The 16,294-nt window shown below is 46.3% G+C and overlaps 1 protein-coding gene and 1 long non-coding RNA gene across 3 annotated transcripts in view; one reads left to right on the top strand and one right to left on the bottom strand.

The window, feature by feature from the left end:
• LOC147649008 (uncharacterized) overlaps positions 1–16,294 on the top strand; it is a 769,650-nt gene that overhangs the window by 191,354 nt on the left and 562,002 nt on the right. The window lies entirely within an intron of this gene.
• LOC111944343 (uncharacterized) lies at positions 686–9,078 on the bottom strand. Of its 2 annotated transcripts, XM_086864988.1 has the most exons (9): positions 8,441–9,063; positions 6,654–7,007; positions 5,442–5,741; positions 3,895–4,082; positions 3,375–3,495; positions 2,075–2,732; positions 1,666–1,779; positions 1,206–1,295; positions 686–1,143 (listed from the first exon to the last, which is right to left on the bottom strand). In XM_086864988.1, exons 1-6 carry the CDS (start codon positions 8,952–8,954, stop codon positions 2,662–2,664), a joined length of 1,548 nt encoding a protein of 515 aa, XP_086721114.1. In that variant the 5' UTR covers positions 8,955–9,063; the 3' UTR covers positions 686–1,143; positions 1,206–1,295; positions 1,666–1,779; positions 2,075–2,661. The 2 variants fall into 2 exon arrangements, with proteins under 2 accessions (XP_086721114.1, XP_086721113.1); XM_086864987.1 differs by having other exon boundaries at positions 686–1,295; positions 8,441–9,078.

Raw genomic sequence — 16,294 nt, 5'->3', positions numbered from 1 at the left:
CAGTTTGTGCCATGTGGGGACAGCAGGAGGGAAGACTTTGCACACACTGTCACCAGGGCAGGGCTCTTTTCCTTTATGGTGCCACGCGGTAGCACATCATCTTTGATTTCATGGGAGTGAGGGAGGTGCTGAAGGGCAAAAATTCCCTGTGGGAAGGACATCTTCCACTCACACAGCAAGGCAAGTGAAGGGGAAAGTGCAATCTCTCTTTCCTGGAAGGTGTTCAGCTTTGAACAAACTAGTTTTGCTGAAGATGAGCCCAGGCAGTGGTGAGTTAGAGCATTTGATCAAACTCCCAGAGTATCCTCACATCTGTTTGGACACACTTTCTCTTTTTTTTATCATTGTGAATGCTTTCTCCTGCCCCGCTGCCTCCTGCTTGGAGTTGTACGCGCAGCAGAGTGCCAGAGTTTTCTCAGCAGGCCTGTGCAGCGAGTTCTGAGCCAACGTGTGGCTCTGCTGCCATCCCAAATCTGCGCTTTCCTTGCCCAGCCTGAGCGCAAGTGGGGCATGTGCTGGGCGTGGCTGGAGATTTTCATCACCAAAATCCTCCAGCGTCATGGCATTTCCATCTGCCCATTGCTTTGGAGAGCACAAATCACAAACCACCCATCTCAGCTGATAAATGTCATTGCTTGCAGATTGCTGCAGCCGCACAGCTGAGCTACAAATACACATGAATCCATTTCAGTTGAAAAATGTCATTTATTACAAATTGCTACACCTGCGCTGACAATACACAACTATAAAAATCTCAATTAAGTTTAAAAAAAGTCATTTATTATATTAGCACAACAATGCCAAGTAAAAATATAGAAACTTCAGTTAGCAAAAACTTCACTTATTGCTAACCTCTACAAGTCACTATAGGCAACGATTAATGAGGTGTTTAACAACTTAATTTATTACAGATTACTACAAGCTTACAGCCCATCTAGAAATACAAAAATATCAGTGTCTCCCTCTAAATAATCCTGTACTAAGAATTCGATCGATAGAATTATACAACTATACCATTTCATACATGTTTAAATAGAATTAAATACCTCTACAGATACATCTATAACCATCTACAGATGGAAATACAGATTAAATATTACATATTTCATACAATATATATACACATAGATATATAAAAAAAAACTATTTGAAAAGATACAAATGTCACTGTCCCAATCTAAATATCCATACAACTGCATTTGAACAAATCAGCCGCCCCATCTTCAAAGCCTCTCCCTCAGTGTTTTCCTGCCATGCAGAGCAGCTCTCCTGGACAGGGACAGCAGATGGGACATCTGGGAGGCAAAGGGAAGAGCGAGTCAGTGCTGGGACCTTTCCCTTGGCAGCAGCTGCACTTCCAGCAGGGAAGCGAAAATCTCCGAGCCTCCCCAGGAGGGTTGGCAAGAACAAGCAGGCCGAGCGGGCCAGCGTGTGGCGAGCGCAGGCGCGGCGGGACTGTCCCGCAGCCCCCGGCAGCCCGGCACAGCTCCCGGGCCCTGCCGGCACAGCTGCCTTGCCCAAGGACAGCCCCTGTGCCGGCCGGGGCAGCAGCGCTGAGCAGCCCCAGCACGGGCAGGGGCCGCTCCTGCCCGGCCGGGCAGCGCCCACGGCCAAAGCCCACGCCACCCTCAGCCCTGCCCGGCCTCACCAGCCCTGGGGCCTCACCCAGGCTCTCGCGTGGCCCCAGCACATCCCTGCTCACTGCTCTTGCTCCAGGCCTTCAGCTTCTCCCTGCTGGCTCCTCTCAGTGTCTGCCTGTCCTCAAGCTCTTCAGGACAGCTGTGGTGGCAAAAGTGGAGGCTCTGCAATTGGTTGCAAGGCCTGGCAGAGCTGCAGTCCCTGAGCTCTGTGTGCTCCCTCCTGGCCCCCTCCATCCCCTCAGCCCCGCCGTCCTCTCGGCAAAGCCCCAGCCCCCTCTTCAGTTTCTTGGGCCTCTCCCAGGCCTCTCCCCCCGCTCAGTCCCTTCTGAGCCGTTGTGTCCCCTCAGAGCCGGCACAGCCCTCAGCCCGTGCCTCTGTCACCTCAGTGCCACCATGGCCCTCTGTTCCCCCACAGCCCTCAGTGCCCCTCACACCTCAAGGTTTGCAAGGTCCCTTCAGCATCAGCGCCTCCTCAGCCCCCTCAGTCTCACCGTCCTTCAGCAGCTCCTCACAGGACAGTGCCTGGGGCCAGCGGCAGCTCCCACCGCTCCAGGGACAGCCAGGGCTGCAACTGCTGCTCCGCCTGGCCCGGCCCCAGCTCAGACCCAGCACAGGGGGACACAAGGGGCACAGCGGGAAAAACAAGAGGTGAGAAAGGCAGCCAAGGGGGAAAGAGGCAAAAATGCAGCCTAGGCCTACACAGCTCAATCTATGGGCCTCTATGTCCATATAACTCATAGCTAAATAACTATGCACATTTGGAAATGGAACTGTGTGTGCATCTATATGCTACTCTCTACATCTATCAATGCAAATTTGAAAATCTATAAATCTAACTGTATACATAGAAATAAAATCCTATCACATCCATAATTATACATACAAACTCTACAGATGTAGAAATAGATACACCTATAAATACAACTCTATCAATCTATACTTGTAACTATATGTATAAATAAATCAAGGTAAAAAATCTATAACTATATCTATAAACAGAGGGATGCCACCTGCCCGATGGTCACAGGCTCTCCCTCTGATCCTTCTTCCCACGCAGGGCAGCCCTTCTGGCCAGGTAGATCACATGGATATCTGGGAAGGAAAGGCAGCTCTCAGTCAATGCTGGCCTCCGTGTAGCTTTCCCTTTGCAAGTAAACTGTCCTGCTAGCAAAGGCTGTCAAAAGATGCCCTGAAAGGCACACTCTCACTTGAGAATCTGAAGCCTGCTCTTTCAAGAACCTTAATGATCCTTCCAAGTTTTCCAGTCTTGTGAAGTTTTGAAGTACGCCAATCAATTCACAACACTCCCAGTGCAAATGGCACCCCTGAGAGCTTGAAACACAGACAGTGCCAGCTGCCACAAAGAAGCCCAGCCTTGTTCTTTCTCTGGGCTGACGCAGAGACGTCAGTCCTCACTGCAGTGGCTGAAGCTGAAGGCTGCTGTGAGCTGGGAACCAATTGGGACACGCAGCTTGGTGACACAACTGCCACCAGTTCAGGTTTATTGCCGGCTCTCTTGCCACAGCAGAGGACTCGGTGTCAGAGCCTCTGGAAAAGCATGGAGAGGCAGGGCTCGGGGAGCTTGTGCCAGTGCAGGATTTGAACTAAAGGCACCAGGAAGCACCAACCCTGCTGCAGACAAGAACTCAACTCTTCTGATCTCCCTTCCTGTCAGAGGCAGGCTCAGAGCAGCTGTCTCCCATCTCTCTAAACCACGCTGGGATCACTCCTTACCAAGCTCCTTGGGCTCCTGGCAAACGTTCACACAGCTCCCGCAAGCAGGCAAAGCTCCCTCTGCTGCAGCCTTGTTCACAGCCTCCCCTCCTGAAGAGCCACGGGCAACACTAGGATTGACCTGAAAAGAAAAACAGAAAGAAGGAAACGCAAAGATCAACCAATAGATTCTGCAGGGATACAATCAGAGCCTGCCAGATTTCCTTCTGTGCACCAACAAATTGCTTTTGAAAACTGCTATGCGGGAGTTTGCAGGAGACAAAGGGTCATCGTGCTTGGCAAGAAGATATGGGCAGTTCTTCCCAGAAAAAGGAGCATCCAAACCTGGCAAACACCTCTCATCCACACTTAAGGGCTATCCCCCCTTTTCATTCCCTCTTCCTTAGCAAATCTTGCTTTACCAAACAAATCCTTCCGTGTCCATTCCCAGCTGAATTCAAGAAGCCTTTGCTTCTCAGCCATGCAACAACATTCAGAAGCTCTCAGTCCAGCCCCTCTCATCCCTGGCCAATGGAGTTACCTGAGCAGAGGGAGACCTTTCAGGCACAGATGGTGAAAGCATCTCCTCCAGTGTCTCCAGAACAAGGTCCAGATCCAGCGGTGGCAATTCCTCTTCCCCAGGAGTACTCCAGACCCAGCTTGGGGCTCTCCATGCTGCATAACCAGCACTGCCAGCTGGAGCACTGGGGACTGAAGTGCCCGGGGCGGCTGGAAGAATCCAAAAACATGGGTGAGGCTCCAAAAGGAGGCTTTGGGACGCAGAGCTTTATTGCTGCCTTGGATCAAACATCACAGGAAGCGCACAGCAACCTCAACTCCAGAAAGGTATTAAAAACTTCCCAGGGAATTGGAAGAGTGAGCTCTTCCCTTTCAAAAGTATTATCCAAATTGACGTGTACATAGATTAAAGTATGGCTTGTGAAACTGATTTAGACATACACACAGACATAATCACCTTGAATCACAGCCTTTTGCATCTTCCCAGCAGCTTTGGCATTTGGCTGCTTGAGTTTCTCATCACAAGAGACCACAGAAAGTGCATTCACCCAGGAAGAGGCCAGAGGTGCAGATACACATGCTAAACTTCAATTGCGAGTTTATTCTAAGGAACAACCATGGAGGTGAGGCCATGGTCTGCAGCTGCAACTGTTCTGGGGACTCCCAGCGTGCACTGAAATTTCATAGCATTATTTGCGGGAGAGACTGTTGGAAATGGAAAATCTGCAGCCTTAGAAAAAGCCTGGATTGAAGGAGTGATGAAAGTACACAGACATTAGGTAGAGTAATTCTAAACCTATGTTCTTACAGTTGCAAGTAAGAATATGCCACGAGTAAGTAAGAAATTATATTAAGTAAAATAGTTGGAGGTATAAAGTGTAATGGTGTGATTTATAAAGTAAGTTAGAGATCTAGGAACTATAACAGAAGTGTGTGTGAATACGTGACCTGTGAGCTCGTTGGTTAAAAGACAGACGCAGTGTGGCAAAATCAAGTAAAGGTGATAAGAGCTTAATAAGTGAAAACAAACTTGGTGCCAACTGTCTACTGGACTAAAAAGTTATATATTGCCATGCGGAGAAGAAACTTGTAACTTCCTCGAGCTGTGGTTACTTGTTGCCTGTAAATCTCACGCCTCGGGACTGATCTCTTATTGGGCTACTTAAGCAATAAATCATCTCAAAGCACGGTGGTCCCATCCCTTGTATTTCATCTCAACAAAAGACAATCTGTAAACTCTGCAATATCCCATCAGAGTCCTAGTTTGGCTTCATCCAAAGAAAAATGGGAGTTCACCTGACACCGACCAGTTGTGGAGAAATGTTCTTTGCCTCGCCCTTTGCCCTCTACACAGAGGCTGCCTGGAAAATGGCCAGAACATCCTCCAAATCTGCAGCAAGGACGGGAAAAGCAGACAGAGATTGTTCTGATATTCATGATCCTGCTTCCTAGTACCCTTGACACCTGATTGTCACAATCACATGGACACATGACAGAGCACCGCGGCAAAAAACTTCAGTCACTTTTTGTGATCTTTCTGAAAAGCCAGGGGAGAGACACATTCCATACCTGATGGGATGTTGGCTGGCAAGTGCTGCTCTGGAGAAGTGCAGCTGCTGCTCTCTGGAGAGGCCGCAGAAGTGCTTTGATGGTGCGCAGGAAATGCTGGAGTCATGAGCTCTGACTGGGATTGAAATTTGTGTGTGCCTGGCTGGCCTGATGAAACCCCAAGTCCAGATGGAGCAAACACTTTCTTGGCAGCTGCTGGGGAAGCTTCACGCCCTTGAATATCTGGACTTGTCCTGGAAGGGCCTGGAGGCAGCTCTGAATCCTCAGGTGAGGCAGCACTGCGCTTCTGGCACCAAGGAGCTGTGCAGCAGGGAGGGAAGAAGAAAGGAAGCAAAGGGAAGGCTGGGTCACTACTGCTCCTCAGCTGTGTTTCCCTTGGCAGCAACTGTACTTCTCCCAAGGGAGACAGAAGCTCCCATCCTCCCAAGTAGGGTGAGAAGGAGAAAATTCCCCACATGTTCTGAAGCTTTGCAACAACCAATTCCTTGTCTACTCAGCTCTCCCGTACTTATTCATCTGTCTGGGAAAAGTGTCCCGCTGCCATTCCTGGGCAGGAGGCAACTGCCAGAAAGCCAGCTGCCAGCTCTTCTCCCTTCTGCTCCAAAGGCACACAACAACTTTACAATCACAGCCTTCCCTATCTCCCCAGCAGCTTTTAGATTTGGCTGCTTGAGTTTCTCAACACAGAAGGCCACAGAACGTGCATTCACCCAAGAAGAGCCCACATCTTCAGGCACACACTGAGAAATTCAACTGGGAGTTTATTCGAAAAGCAACCTTGTAGGTGAGGCCATGTTCTGCAGCTGCAGCTGTTCTGAGGCACACAGAGCTCATTTCAATGGCACGGCCCGATTTGCAGGCCAGTCAGTCTGAAACATCTGCAATATCCTATCACCGTCCTAGTGGGACTTCATTCCAAGAAACAGGGGAGTTCACCTAACACTGACCACTTGTCTGGCGGGCAATATTTTTCACCTTGCCCTTGCACCTCAGCAGACAGTCTGTCTGGAAAATGCCCACAACAACCTCCACATCTGCTGGAAGTACAGGAAGAGCAGAGAATACTTTGGCATTCACAGTCCCACTTCCTAGTACACTTTCTCCGTGATTCTCACTTGAGATCTAGCCATGACAGAGAACTCAGGGAAAACACTTGAAAGGCTCAGTTGCCAGGAGCTATTGGAAAAGGAAGGGTAGAAACTCTTTCCCTACCTGATGGGTGGCAGGCTGGGCTGTGCTGCAGGGAAGATGAGCAGCTGTTGCTCTGTCCAAGGGCCCTGCAAGCAGCTTCAGGGTCGACTGGAGTGAGGTGAACCATGAGCTCAGGATGGCGTTTCAGGTCCAGGCGAACCAGTGGAACCGTGAGCTTGCGGAGATTAAATCTCTGGATGAGCTCTCTTGATGGTTCCACTGGTGAAGCCCCAACAAGTGCAGAGGTGGCACAGACTTTCTTGGCAGGTGCTGGGGAAGCCTCACTCTCCTGAGCAGCTGCACTTCTCCTGAAAGGGCCTGGAGGCAGCTCTGAATCCTCAGGTGAGGCAGCATCGCGCTTCTGGAGCAAGGGAGCTGTGCAGCAGGGAGGGAAGAAGAATGGAAGCAAAGGGAAGGCTGGGTCACTACTGCTCCTCAGCTGTGTTTCCCTTGGCAGCAAGTGTTCTTTTGTCAGGGAAGACAAAAGCTCACCTCCTCCCAAAACAGGGTGAGAAAGAAAAATATCACCACATGTCTTGGGGGGTTTGATGCCTATAGAACTTAAGTCAAACTTACAAGCTGCTTCTATAGGTTGACTTGTAAGATATCAATAGAACCTGACAGATCTGTATCACCAGATATCAATAGAACCTGAATCATAACTTCATGGATCTATTTAACCTGATATAGACGTCTTTCTATGCATTGTACTGGCTAGTATATGGTTAACTGGTTGCTCAGTGCTGGAGAGATGGGAAAAAAAAATGAAAATCTCACCAGGTGGTCAGTTTAAGATAGAGATAAGTATAGTACTAATGAAAACTTAGCAAACGTCAAGCCAATTAGCCACAAGATAAAGCAATTAGACCGGTTAGGACCAGACAGACCAAGGAACATTGTAGCTGTGCATGCTCTGAAGACAAAGTTGAAAAGTTCAGATGCAAAGACGACTTTGGAAGCCTTCGTCAAAGACCCCCAACGACCCCCAAATTGGGGAGGCACAAGCACAGTGAAAAAGAACTATCTATAGCCATGAGATTATACTATGTAAATTCGTTCCAGAGTCTATAATATACATTATAATATATTACATACGATAAATACAGTACAATACATTATATTACATTATAATATACAGTATAATATGTGTATATTAGTTCCATATATTATAATGACATAGTAACACCAAGCAATAATTACTAAATATATCACAGCAATTGAGAAACGTGGATGAATTAGGAGAAGAAATCCTCCTCATCTCCAGCACTGAAATAAACAACTCTACACACACGGGTGTATGGGATTTTATTCCCTTTGCAACAAGCAGCTCCCTGTCTACTGAGCTCTCCCCTATCCGTTCAAGCCTTGGCAGGAGGCAGCTGCCAGAAACCCAAGTGCCAGCTCTTCTCCCCTCTGCTCCAAATGGGACAGGAGGCTCCCTCTCCCGCTGGGGCTGAGCACGCCCAAGCCCTCGGCTCAGCCGCACTCCCGGAGAGCTCCCCGAGCGTCCCAGGGCCGCGCAATGAGCAGCGCCAGCCACGGCACAGGGCCGGGCCGGCTGCCGGCCGAGCGGGCCAGCGTGTGGCGAGCGCAGGCGCGGCGGGACTGTCCCGCAGCCCCCGGCAGCCCGGCACAGCTCCCGGGCCCTGCCGGCACAGCTGCCTTGCCCAAGGACAGCCCCTGTGCCGGCCGGGGCAGCAGCGCTGAGCAGCCCCAGCACGGGCAGGGGCCGCTCCTGCCCGGCCGGGCAGCGCCCACGGCCAAAGCCCACGCCTCCCTCCGCGCCCGCAGCTCCCACCCCGTCTCACCGGCTCTGGGCGGCTGCCCGCTGGGGAAGGCGGGCAGCGACCGGTCCGTGGGGAGCCGCTGGAGGCGGCTGGGCTGGCGGCTCCGCACCTCCAGCCCCGCCGCCAGTCTCTGCCTGTTGGCCCTGGTCAGGCGTTTGATGCGGAGCAGGAGCTCGGGGCGGTCGCGGCGGAAGTTTGGGTTCATGAAGTGGAGCAGAGCCCCGGCATCGCCCGGCACAGCTGAGCCAAGCCATGCCGGCACCTTTTGGAAGCCGTAGAGGTTGAGCTGGCGCACGAAACTGCCAAAGTGCGTGGCTTTGAAGGAGTCCGGGGCCGCCCCCGCCCCCTGGCCGCCCCCTCCGTGGGCGCCGGCCGGGCTGAGCAGCTCCCGCTCGAAGAGGAAGCGGTCGATGAGCAAGCCCTGGGCCTGGCTGTCCCAGCGCACGGAGCGGACGCGGGGGCTGTTCACCAGGCGCCACAGCTTGGCGGGGAAGGTGCTGGCATTGAGTCCGGCGGGCAGCGGCAGCTCCGCCATGGCACCGATCTGTCTCCGACTGGCGCCGCAACGGCCGCGGCGCAACGGCCTGAGGGGGGCGCTGCGTTCGGCCCCGCGCGCGCCCGGCGCGGCCCCGGCGCGGGCCGGACTCGGCGAGGACGAGCGGGGCCTGAGGGGAGATAAGGCCAGGTAAGAGCAGGTGAAAAATGCATGTGGGAAATGAGAAATTACATAGGAATTACACTGATTGACAAAGATTGTTACTGCAATAAATGGAATTGATTTTTGCTAACTAAATTGTACCTGTTATTCAAGTTAGTTTTAGAAACAACAGTCAGGAAAATTAATCCACAAACGCCAGAGGTTTATGTCCAAAAAGGAGACAGAGGAGTCCTTTTTTCTTTATTCCAATAAATATTTGACCCAATGACCCAACACCTGTGCGCTGCACTGCGGCATTTTTTACCCAATCACTTACTACTACCCAAAAACCCCTCGGAGAAGAACATGAAGAAGAAAGGAGAAGGACAAGAGACAACACCCTAAATCTTCCATCTTGTCTCCTGTTCTCTAAACTACTTTTTCACCCAGTGATTTAAGAACCTTTCTAATCTACACACTTACACTTTTCCTATCTAACATTTGTTTTCATGTATCACCATGAAAACATGCTCATGAATTTCATGTCATATGAAATTCAGTGTTTCTTTGACTCCTGGAACTAAGTATTAGAGACAAGGGCACACACTCTGTATCTCAGACTCCAACATCTGCCCCTCTCTTTTTTAAAAAAAAACAATAAAAAAAATCAACCCAAATCTTTTCTTGGATTACTTTTCAAGAAGGGTTATTTTTCTTTCACTCATGCTTTAACAAATGAGGCTTTACAATATTAATTTTCCCACTCTTTCACTTGAAACCCAAAGTCCATTGCTCTTGCATGTGGGATCCAAGCTGTTCAGCTGTCAGCTGTGTCTTGATACAGTTCACATCTGCGTGCTCGCTCTTCTGCTCTTTGGGCTGTCTGCTTGTCTCTGCAGCTGAGGAGTTTCCATGTTCTTCGCTAGGAAGTTACTTCTGCTTTGAACCTGTGAATACACAAACATAGACTTTCCTCCAAATTATTAATTGAAATGAATTTTTAATCTTACTTCTGAACTTTTGTCCAGGACCAAAGAATTCTCTCTCAATTTTGCTTGAGTACTGTTAGAACAATACCTGATAATTGATGGAATTGGCTTTGTAACAGACTTGTTTAAAAAGGATTGTTCAAGAATTATTTGTAATAGATATAAGATCTTTACACTTTTTCCAAAAATTTAAGATATATAAGGTTTTTATACTTCTGAGGCATAGCCTTGGTTCCCCCCCCTTTTTTTTTTGTTTTGTAATTAAGTAAGGTATTTGCGTTTTTTGTTATGACAATGAAAAACTATCAAATTAAAACACTTGCACATGTATACACATAGGAAATAACACTTTCAGAGAAATCAAAAACTTATTAAGAAAATGTGATATGAAACTTATCTGAATAATTTGTAATATGAATTGCTGAATATACGAAATATATACTCTCATCCCAGAGTCTGCCACAGCTGATAAATCAATGGAAGATTGGAAAATCATGTCCGGATAACAATTTTCCAAGCTCACTGTAAAATCCAGCTGCTATATTAATTCACTAATTGTCAAGTTAAATTGACCTGAATATTGTTTTGATGCAGAAAACTTCTGGGTTTATTGGTAAATTCTCCATCCAGGTAAAGTCAAGGCTTGGCCAGAGCTTTGGCCTCATCTGGAAAGATGTCTCTTAAGCCATTTTCAAAGCAAGGGGTTTAAGAATAGCAGCCATAAGATGCTTAAAACACTGTAAACTTTTAAAAGGCATTTGTATAAAACAAATGATCAGATGTCTTAGGTAATTGACTAATTCAACCATTCAGCAGTTAATTTAATCTGAAGTTTCTTTCATAACACTTAACTTTCAACCATGACACTGTTAGCGTTCAGGATCACACATAACCACAGATTGATTATATGCAGGTGCTTTATTGAAGAGCTCTGGGTGTCAGGGGTACACATACCCAAATCTGACCCGATTTGCTTTGGAGTTGAACATGTTTTATACACTATCGTTATACAACTTACATATTAATTATTAAACTTTCATTGTTCTATTGTAAGCATTGTTTTTACCCAAGCATGGATTTCTCGTAATCCTCCCCAGCCCCCTAACATTGTTCCTTATGTTCTTTAAACTATAATTATATCTGATCACATCTAACAATTGTATCATTTATCATCTACTGACTACACAGGTGCAGTTTGACCTGATCTTTAGCAAGTACAAGGCCTAACATTTCTCAGGGCCTACTTTTCCCAGGGCTTACCAAACCTAACTTTCTTTCTAAGTCTCCGAATTTTCTAAGATTTTAGAACCTTTTACTATCATTCCCCCGTTTGAAAGCATTTTCACTTCACTGTAAGTGCAAATGTTTTCACTTGATAAAGTCCTTTGTTTCTGAGTTGATACTTGCTGTTCTTCGAATCCTTGATTGATGTAAACGCTGTCCTGGATGCTGTCACGAACTGGAGAACCAGAGGATGGAGGGTGTGGGTCTCGTGTCAGTGCCTTTATTATTTTCTGGTTCCAGGACGTTTCCTTCTGTATTTCTCCTTTTCAGATGCTGTAAACTAACCAAATTGCTAAAAATACAATTAGTAAGATTATCACACTCTCAATGATAGATTTAATCCATGAACTCACATTCTACCCTAACCCTTTGAAGATTTTGCCTAACCAACATGTGGTCAAATCCTTTTGCTCTTCCTGTGCTCCATGCTCTATTTGTTTCAACTGACTGATGTCATATTCTACATCTTCAGTTACATTTGGGATGTGGATGAAGCAATGATCAATCCATCCCCTTAAAAAAAAACACACACTCCATGTTATTTCAGGAGTAGCAAATCTAAGGCAAATCAATTTTGTAAAGTCATTTTTGTGATGGCTTGTAATTGTACATTTAGTTCTTTAAATCTTTCCCAGGTGACTTTTGCTAGTCTATTTACCTGACCTATTTCTCTATTCTGATAATTTGCTATAGGACCGAGCAAAGACTCTAGGGCCCACCCAAATCTCACTTCACTAGATGGTTCTTGCTAAGTGTCATCTTGATTCTATTCCTATCTTAATCCTTCCTAGCTTTGCCTGTGTCTAGCCACTGAGTTGATTTTGCCATTGTTAGCATCTGTACTGAGATTAATTTTTGCTTTAGCAATTTTACCAATGCCTGTGCACCCCAGGGACATTTGTTCTGTTTAATTTGTAGAACTTCTCTCATTTTCAAGGAGGTTAACACTATTTGTCTTCATGCAGTTACATACCACTCTTTTAAATCCTTTTGTGCATTTAGCAAATGTCCCAATTTCTCATCTTCTATTGAATATTTTGGTTTTGGAGGCAAATTAAATTGAGATACATTAATCTTTAAAGGTATCAATGCCATTGTTGTTTGCACTTCTCGAGCAATCTGTCGGGCTGTCCAGTCTGCTTTTTGATTTCCCTTTACTCAATTCTAGTGTTCTGGTTAAGGCAACCAGTTCTGCCCTCTGGGCAGATGTATTTGGTGATAATGCTTTTGCCTCCACTATTGTACTGACTGTTATTAACGCATATCCAGCGTATCTGGTCCTGTTCTCCACCAAGCTGCTTCCATCTGTGAATAGCTCTCACTCTGCTTGCTCCAGTGGGATGTCTTTCAGGTCTTCTCTTGCAGAATAGCTGTACTCTATTACTTCTACACAGTCATGCTCTAATGGGCCTTCTTCAGTTGTGGTACCTAGGAACAAAGCTGGATTCAAGAGGTTAGTTGTCTTTAGTGTGACATCATCCTGCTCAGTCAGGATTACCTGGAATTTCATCCTCCTGCTTGGAGATAGCCAATGGCTCCCCTTTTGTTCGAAAACAGAGCTCACCATGTGTGGCACACAGACATCTATGTGTCTACCCATCTTGAGTTTCCTAGTTTCTTGTGTCAGCATCACGGTGGCTGCAACTGCCCACAGGCACGAAGGCCATCCAGCACTCACGTGGTCAAGTTGTTTGGAGAAGGAGCTTACCAGCCTTTTCCAGCTTCCCAAACCTTGGGTCAGCACTCCCTGTGCTAGGTGTAGTCTTTCATGCACAAACAGCTGAAAATCTTTGGATAGGTCAGGCAATCCTAATGCTGGAGCTGTTGTCAATGCCTCCTTCAGTTTGAGGAAGGTCTCCTCCTGTCGTTTGTCCCAGGTAAACGGCTGTGTCTTGTGGGCTTCATTCAGGGGTTTTGCAGTTAGTGCATAGTCCATGATCCACGGCACCACTCTACCATGTCAAGTAAAACTTGTATCTCAGGTAGGTTCAGGGATTCTGGAATGGCACAAATAGCTTGAATATGATCAGTACCCAGCTTTCATTGCCCTTGTGAGATTTCACATCCCAGGTACATCACAGTTTGTCGGGCAATTTGTACCTTTTCTTTAGACACCTTATATCCTCCCATTCCCAGTTGATTTAAAATTTCAATTGTTACCTTTATGCAGGTTGTCTTTTCCTCTGTTGCTATCAGTATACCACCAACATACTGTCACAGCAGGTGTTGCTCCCTCGGAAATTGCCCATTCTCAGTCCAAATCTCCACCTCTTTAACCAGCTGGCTTCCAAATAGGGTTGGACTGTTCTTGTATCCTTGTGGGAGTCGTGTCCAGGTGAGCTGGGTTTTCCATCCATTGTCTGGATTTTCCCACTCAAAGGCAAACAGTTTCCTACTTTCTTTGTCAAGGGGTATGCAGAAAAAAGCATCTTTTAAATCAATTACAATAAACCATTTCTATTTCTCTTTCACAGATGTTAACAACGTATAAGGATTAGCTACCACTGAGTAAATATCTTTAGTTATTCCAATTATCGCTCTCAAATCCTGTACTAGTCTGTACTCACCATTTGGTTTCTTCACTGGAAATATTTGTGTATTAAATTCTGATTCACGTATTTTAAAATTTGGTACTTCAAAAACTTTTCAATAATCTTTACTATTCCTTGTCGTGCTTCTGCCTTTATAGGATATTCTTTAACTTGTACAGCTTTTGCTCCTTCTTTTAATTCCACATGTCCTGGTTGTGCCAATTTAGATTTTCCTGGTATGTCTGTTTCCCATACAGAGGGAATTACTGCATCCTCTATTCCCGAGGGATAGCAGGGACTAGTTTTTTTTATCATTAAAATTTGTCCTGTCCTCGATTCAGGTATTTTCATTAAAAGTTCCCTGTTCTCAAAAGTTATTACTGCATCAAGTTTTGCTAATAAATCTTGTCCTTCGAAGTGGAATTGGACACTCAGGCATATATGAAAATTCATGTGTTGAAACTTTGTTTGCAAAACAGAAATCCAGGGGTTGCAGGAATGGTCGATTCTCCTCCTTCCCTGTGGCTCTAACTATTGTTGCTGTTTTGTCTTCAATTTGCCCTTTTAGATCATTTAGCACAGAATATGTAGCCCCTGTATCCACCAGAAATTTTACTTCTTTATCTCCCAATTGTATAGTTACTAAAGGTTCCTGTATTGGTTTTTGTTCCGATTCTAGTCAGCTGCTGTACTCCCCCAGCACCATTAATTTCAAAGTGTCTTGATTCTGGTTGAACTGATTGCCCTGGTTAAACCAATTTGGGCATTCATTTTTCCAGTGCCCCTCTTGTCTACAATAAGCACATTGATTTAACCCTAATCTTGGAAAAACCAATCTCCCTTGTCCTCTGCCAAATCTGCCCCTCCCCAGTCCACGACCACCTCTGCCACGTCCTCTGAAACCTGGATTCTCTCTTCCTTGGATCACTGCCAAAAGATTTTGCTGCTGCTTTTTACTAGCTTCTTTTTCTCTTTTATTGTATACTTTCCAAGCCACTTCAAGAAATTTATTCAAATTCCTTAAGTCCTCTCCATCTAACTTCTGCAGTTTTCCCCTAATATCATCCTGTTACTGCCCAAGAAAAGTGAGAGCAAGCTGAACTTTCGCTTGTTCTGTTTCTAGTTGAAGATCTGTATCCTTTCTCACTGCCTCCTTAAGCCTTTCCAAAAATGCAGCAGGGGATTCTTTCTTTTCCTGTCTTACCTCATACAATTTAGACCAATTCCTAGCCTTAGGTACAGCATTCCCAACCCCTGTCTGGAGCCACTCTTGATATCTCTTCAGCCTCCGCATGTCCCCAAAGGCATTGGGATCCCACCCTGGATCCCCGGTCAGAAAGTTCTCATCTAAAGTCCCTGTCACCACCCCAATTCTGAGATCTTCTCTCACCTTCTCCTTGGCTGCTCTAAGCACCATCTCTTTCTCAGCAGAGTCCATTAAATTATCCAATATTACTTGTATATCTTCCCAATCTGCATTCTGAGTTTTCATAATCATTTTTACCACCCGTGCTACTTTATCAGGATTTTCTCTACAAGTTCCAGCTGACTGTTTCCAAATTATCAAGTCTGCAGGGGAGAAAGGCACTTTTACAAACACCAGCTCCTCTACTCCTACTCCTTGTCTCAAGGGGGCAATCACAGTCTGCCTTTGTTTGCCCAAATCTTTTCCCGTTCTACCCAGAACCGGAGCAAGCTGTGACCGAGTCCGATGGGACACCGGTGTCACTGATTTATTATCATCACCCCCACTACTGCTATCCTCTCCCCAGCATTTTTCACATTTCCTTGTATCACAGTTAGATCTTGATCATCTCCCAGAGAAGAAGGATCAGGTGAAGGCGGTAGAGGAGGATAAAGAGGGAAGGGTGAAGTGGGGTTAGGCGAGATAGGGTTGGGTGAAATAGGATTGGGTGAAGTGGGGGCAGACAAAACAGAATCAGGTTCTTTTGGTTCTGCTGAAACCACTTGGAAATCAACATCCATCTCTTTTCCCTGATGCAAACTTTCTTTTAATGCCAGGTGCTCTAAACAACTTTTTGTCCTTTTACACAAACCTCACATTTATCACTCCCACATGCTTTAACTGCCATCAATCCACACTCAGCCTGCCATTCTGGCTTGTCTCGCAAATAGAAAAACAAATCTACATATGGAACTTCATCCCACTTTCCCTCTCACTTACAGAACAACATCAACTGTAAAATGGTGTTATACTGCAAAGATCCATTTCTTGGCCACTTTTCAACACTGTCCAGGTCATATCCTGGCCACCATGTATTACAATAATCAATCAACTTTACGTAAATCTTGCCCAAAGTTTCCCTGTTTCCAATGTGCCAATAAGCACCCCAAAGGAGAAGTACGTGCTATAGGGGCATTGCCACCTCAAATCCCTTTAAGCTTCTCCATGTTACAGTTACAATACACCACA

The sequence above is a fragment of the Cyanistes caeruleus genome, chromosome 28, assembly GCF_971803275.1.
Source record: "Cyanistes caeruleus chromosome 28, bCyaCae1.hap1.1, whole genome shotgun sequence".
In the NCBI taxonomy this organism is placed as follows: Eukaryota; Metazoa; Chordata; class Aves; order Passeriformes; family Paridae; genus Cyanistes; species Cyanistes caeruleus.
The sequence above is the reverse complement of the archived record's forward strand: the minus strand, read 5'-3'. Positions and strand labels throughout refer to the sequence as shown.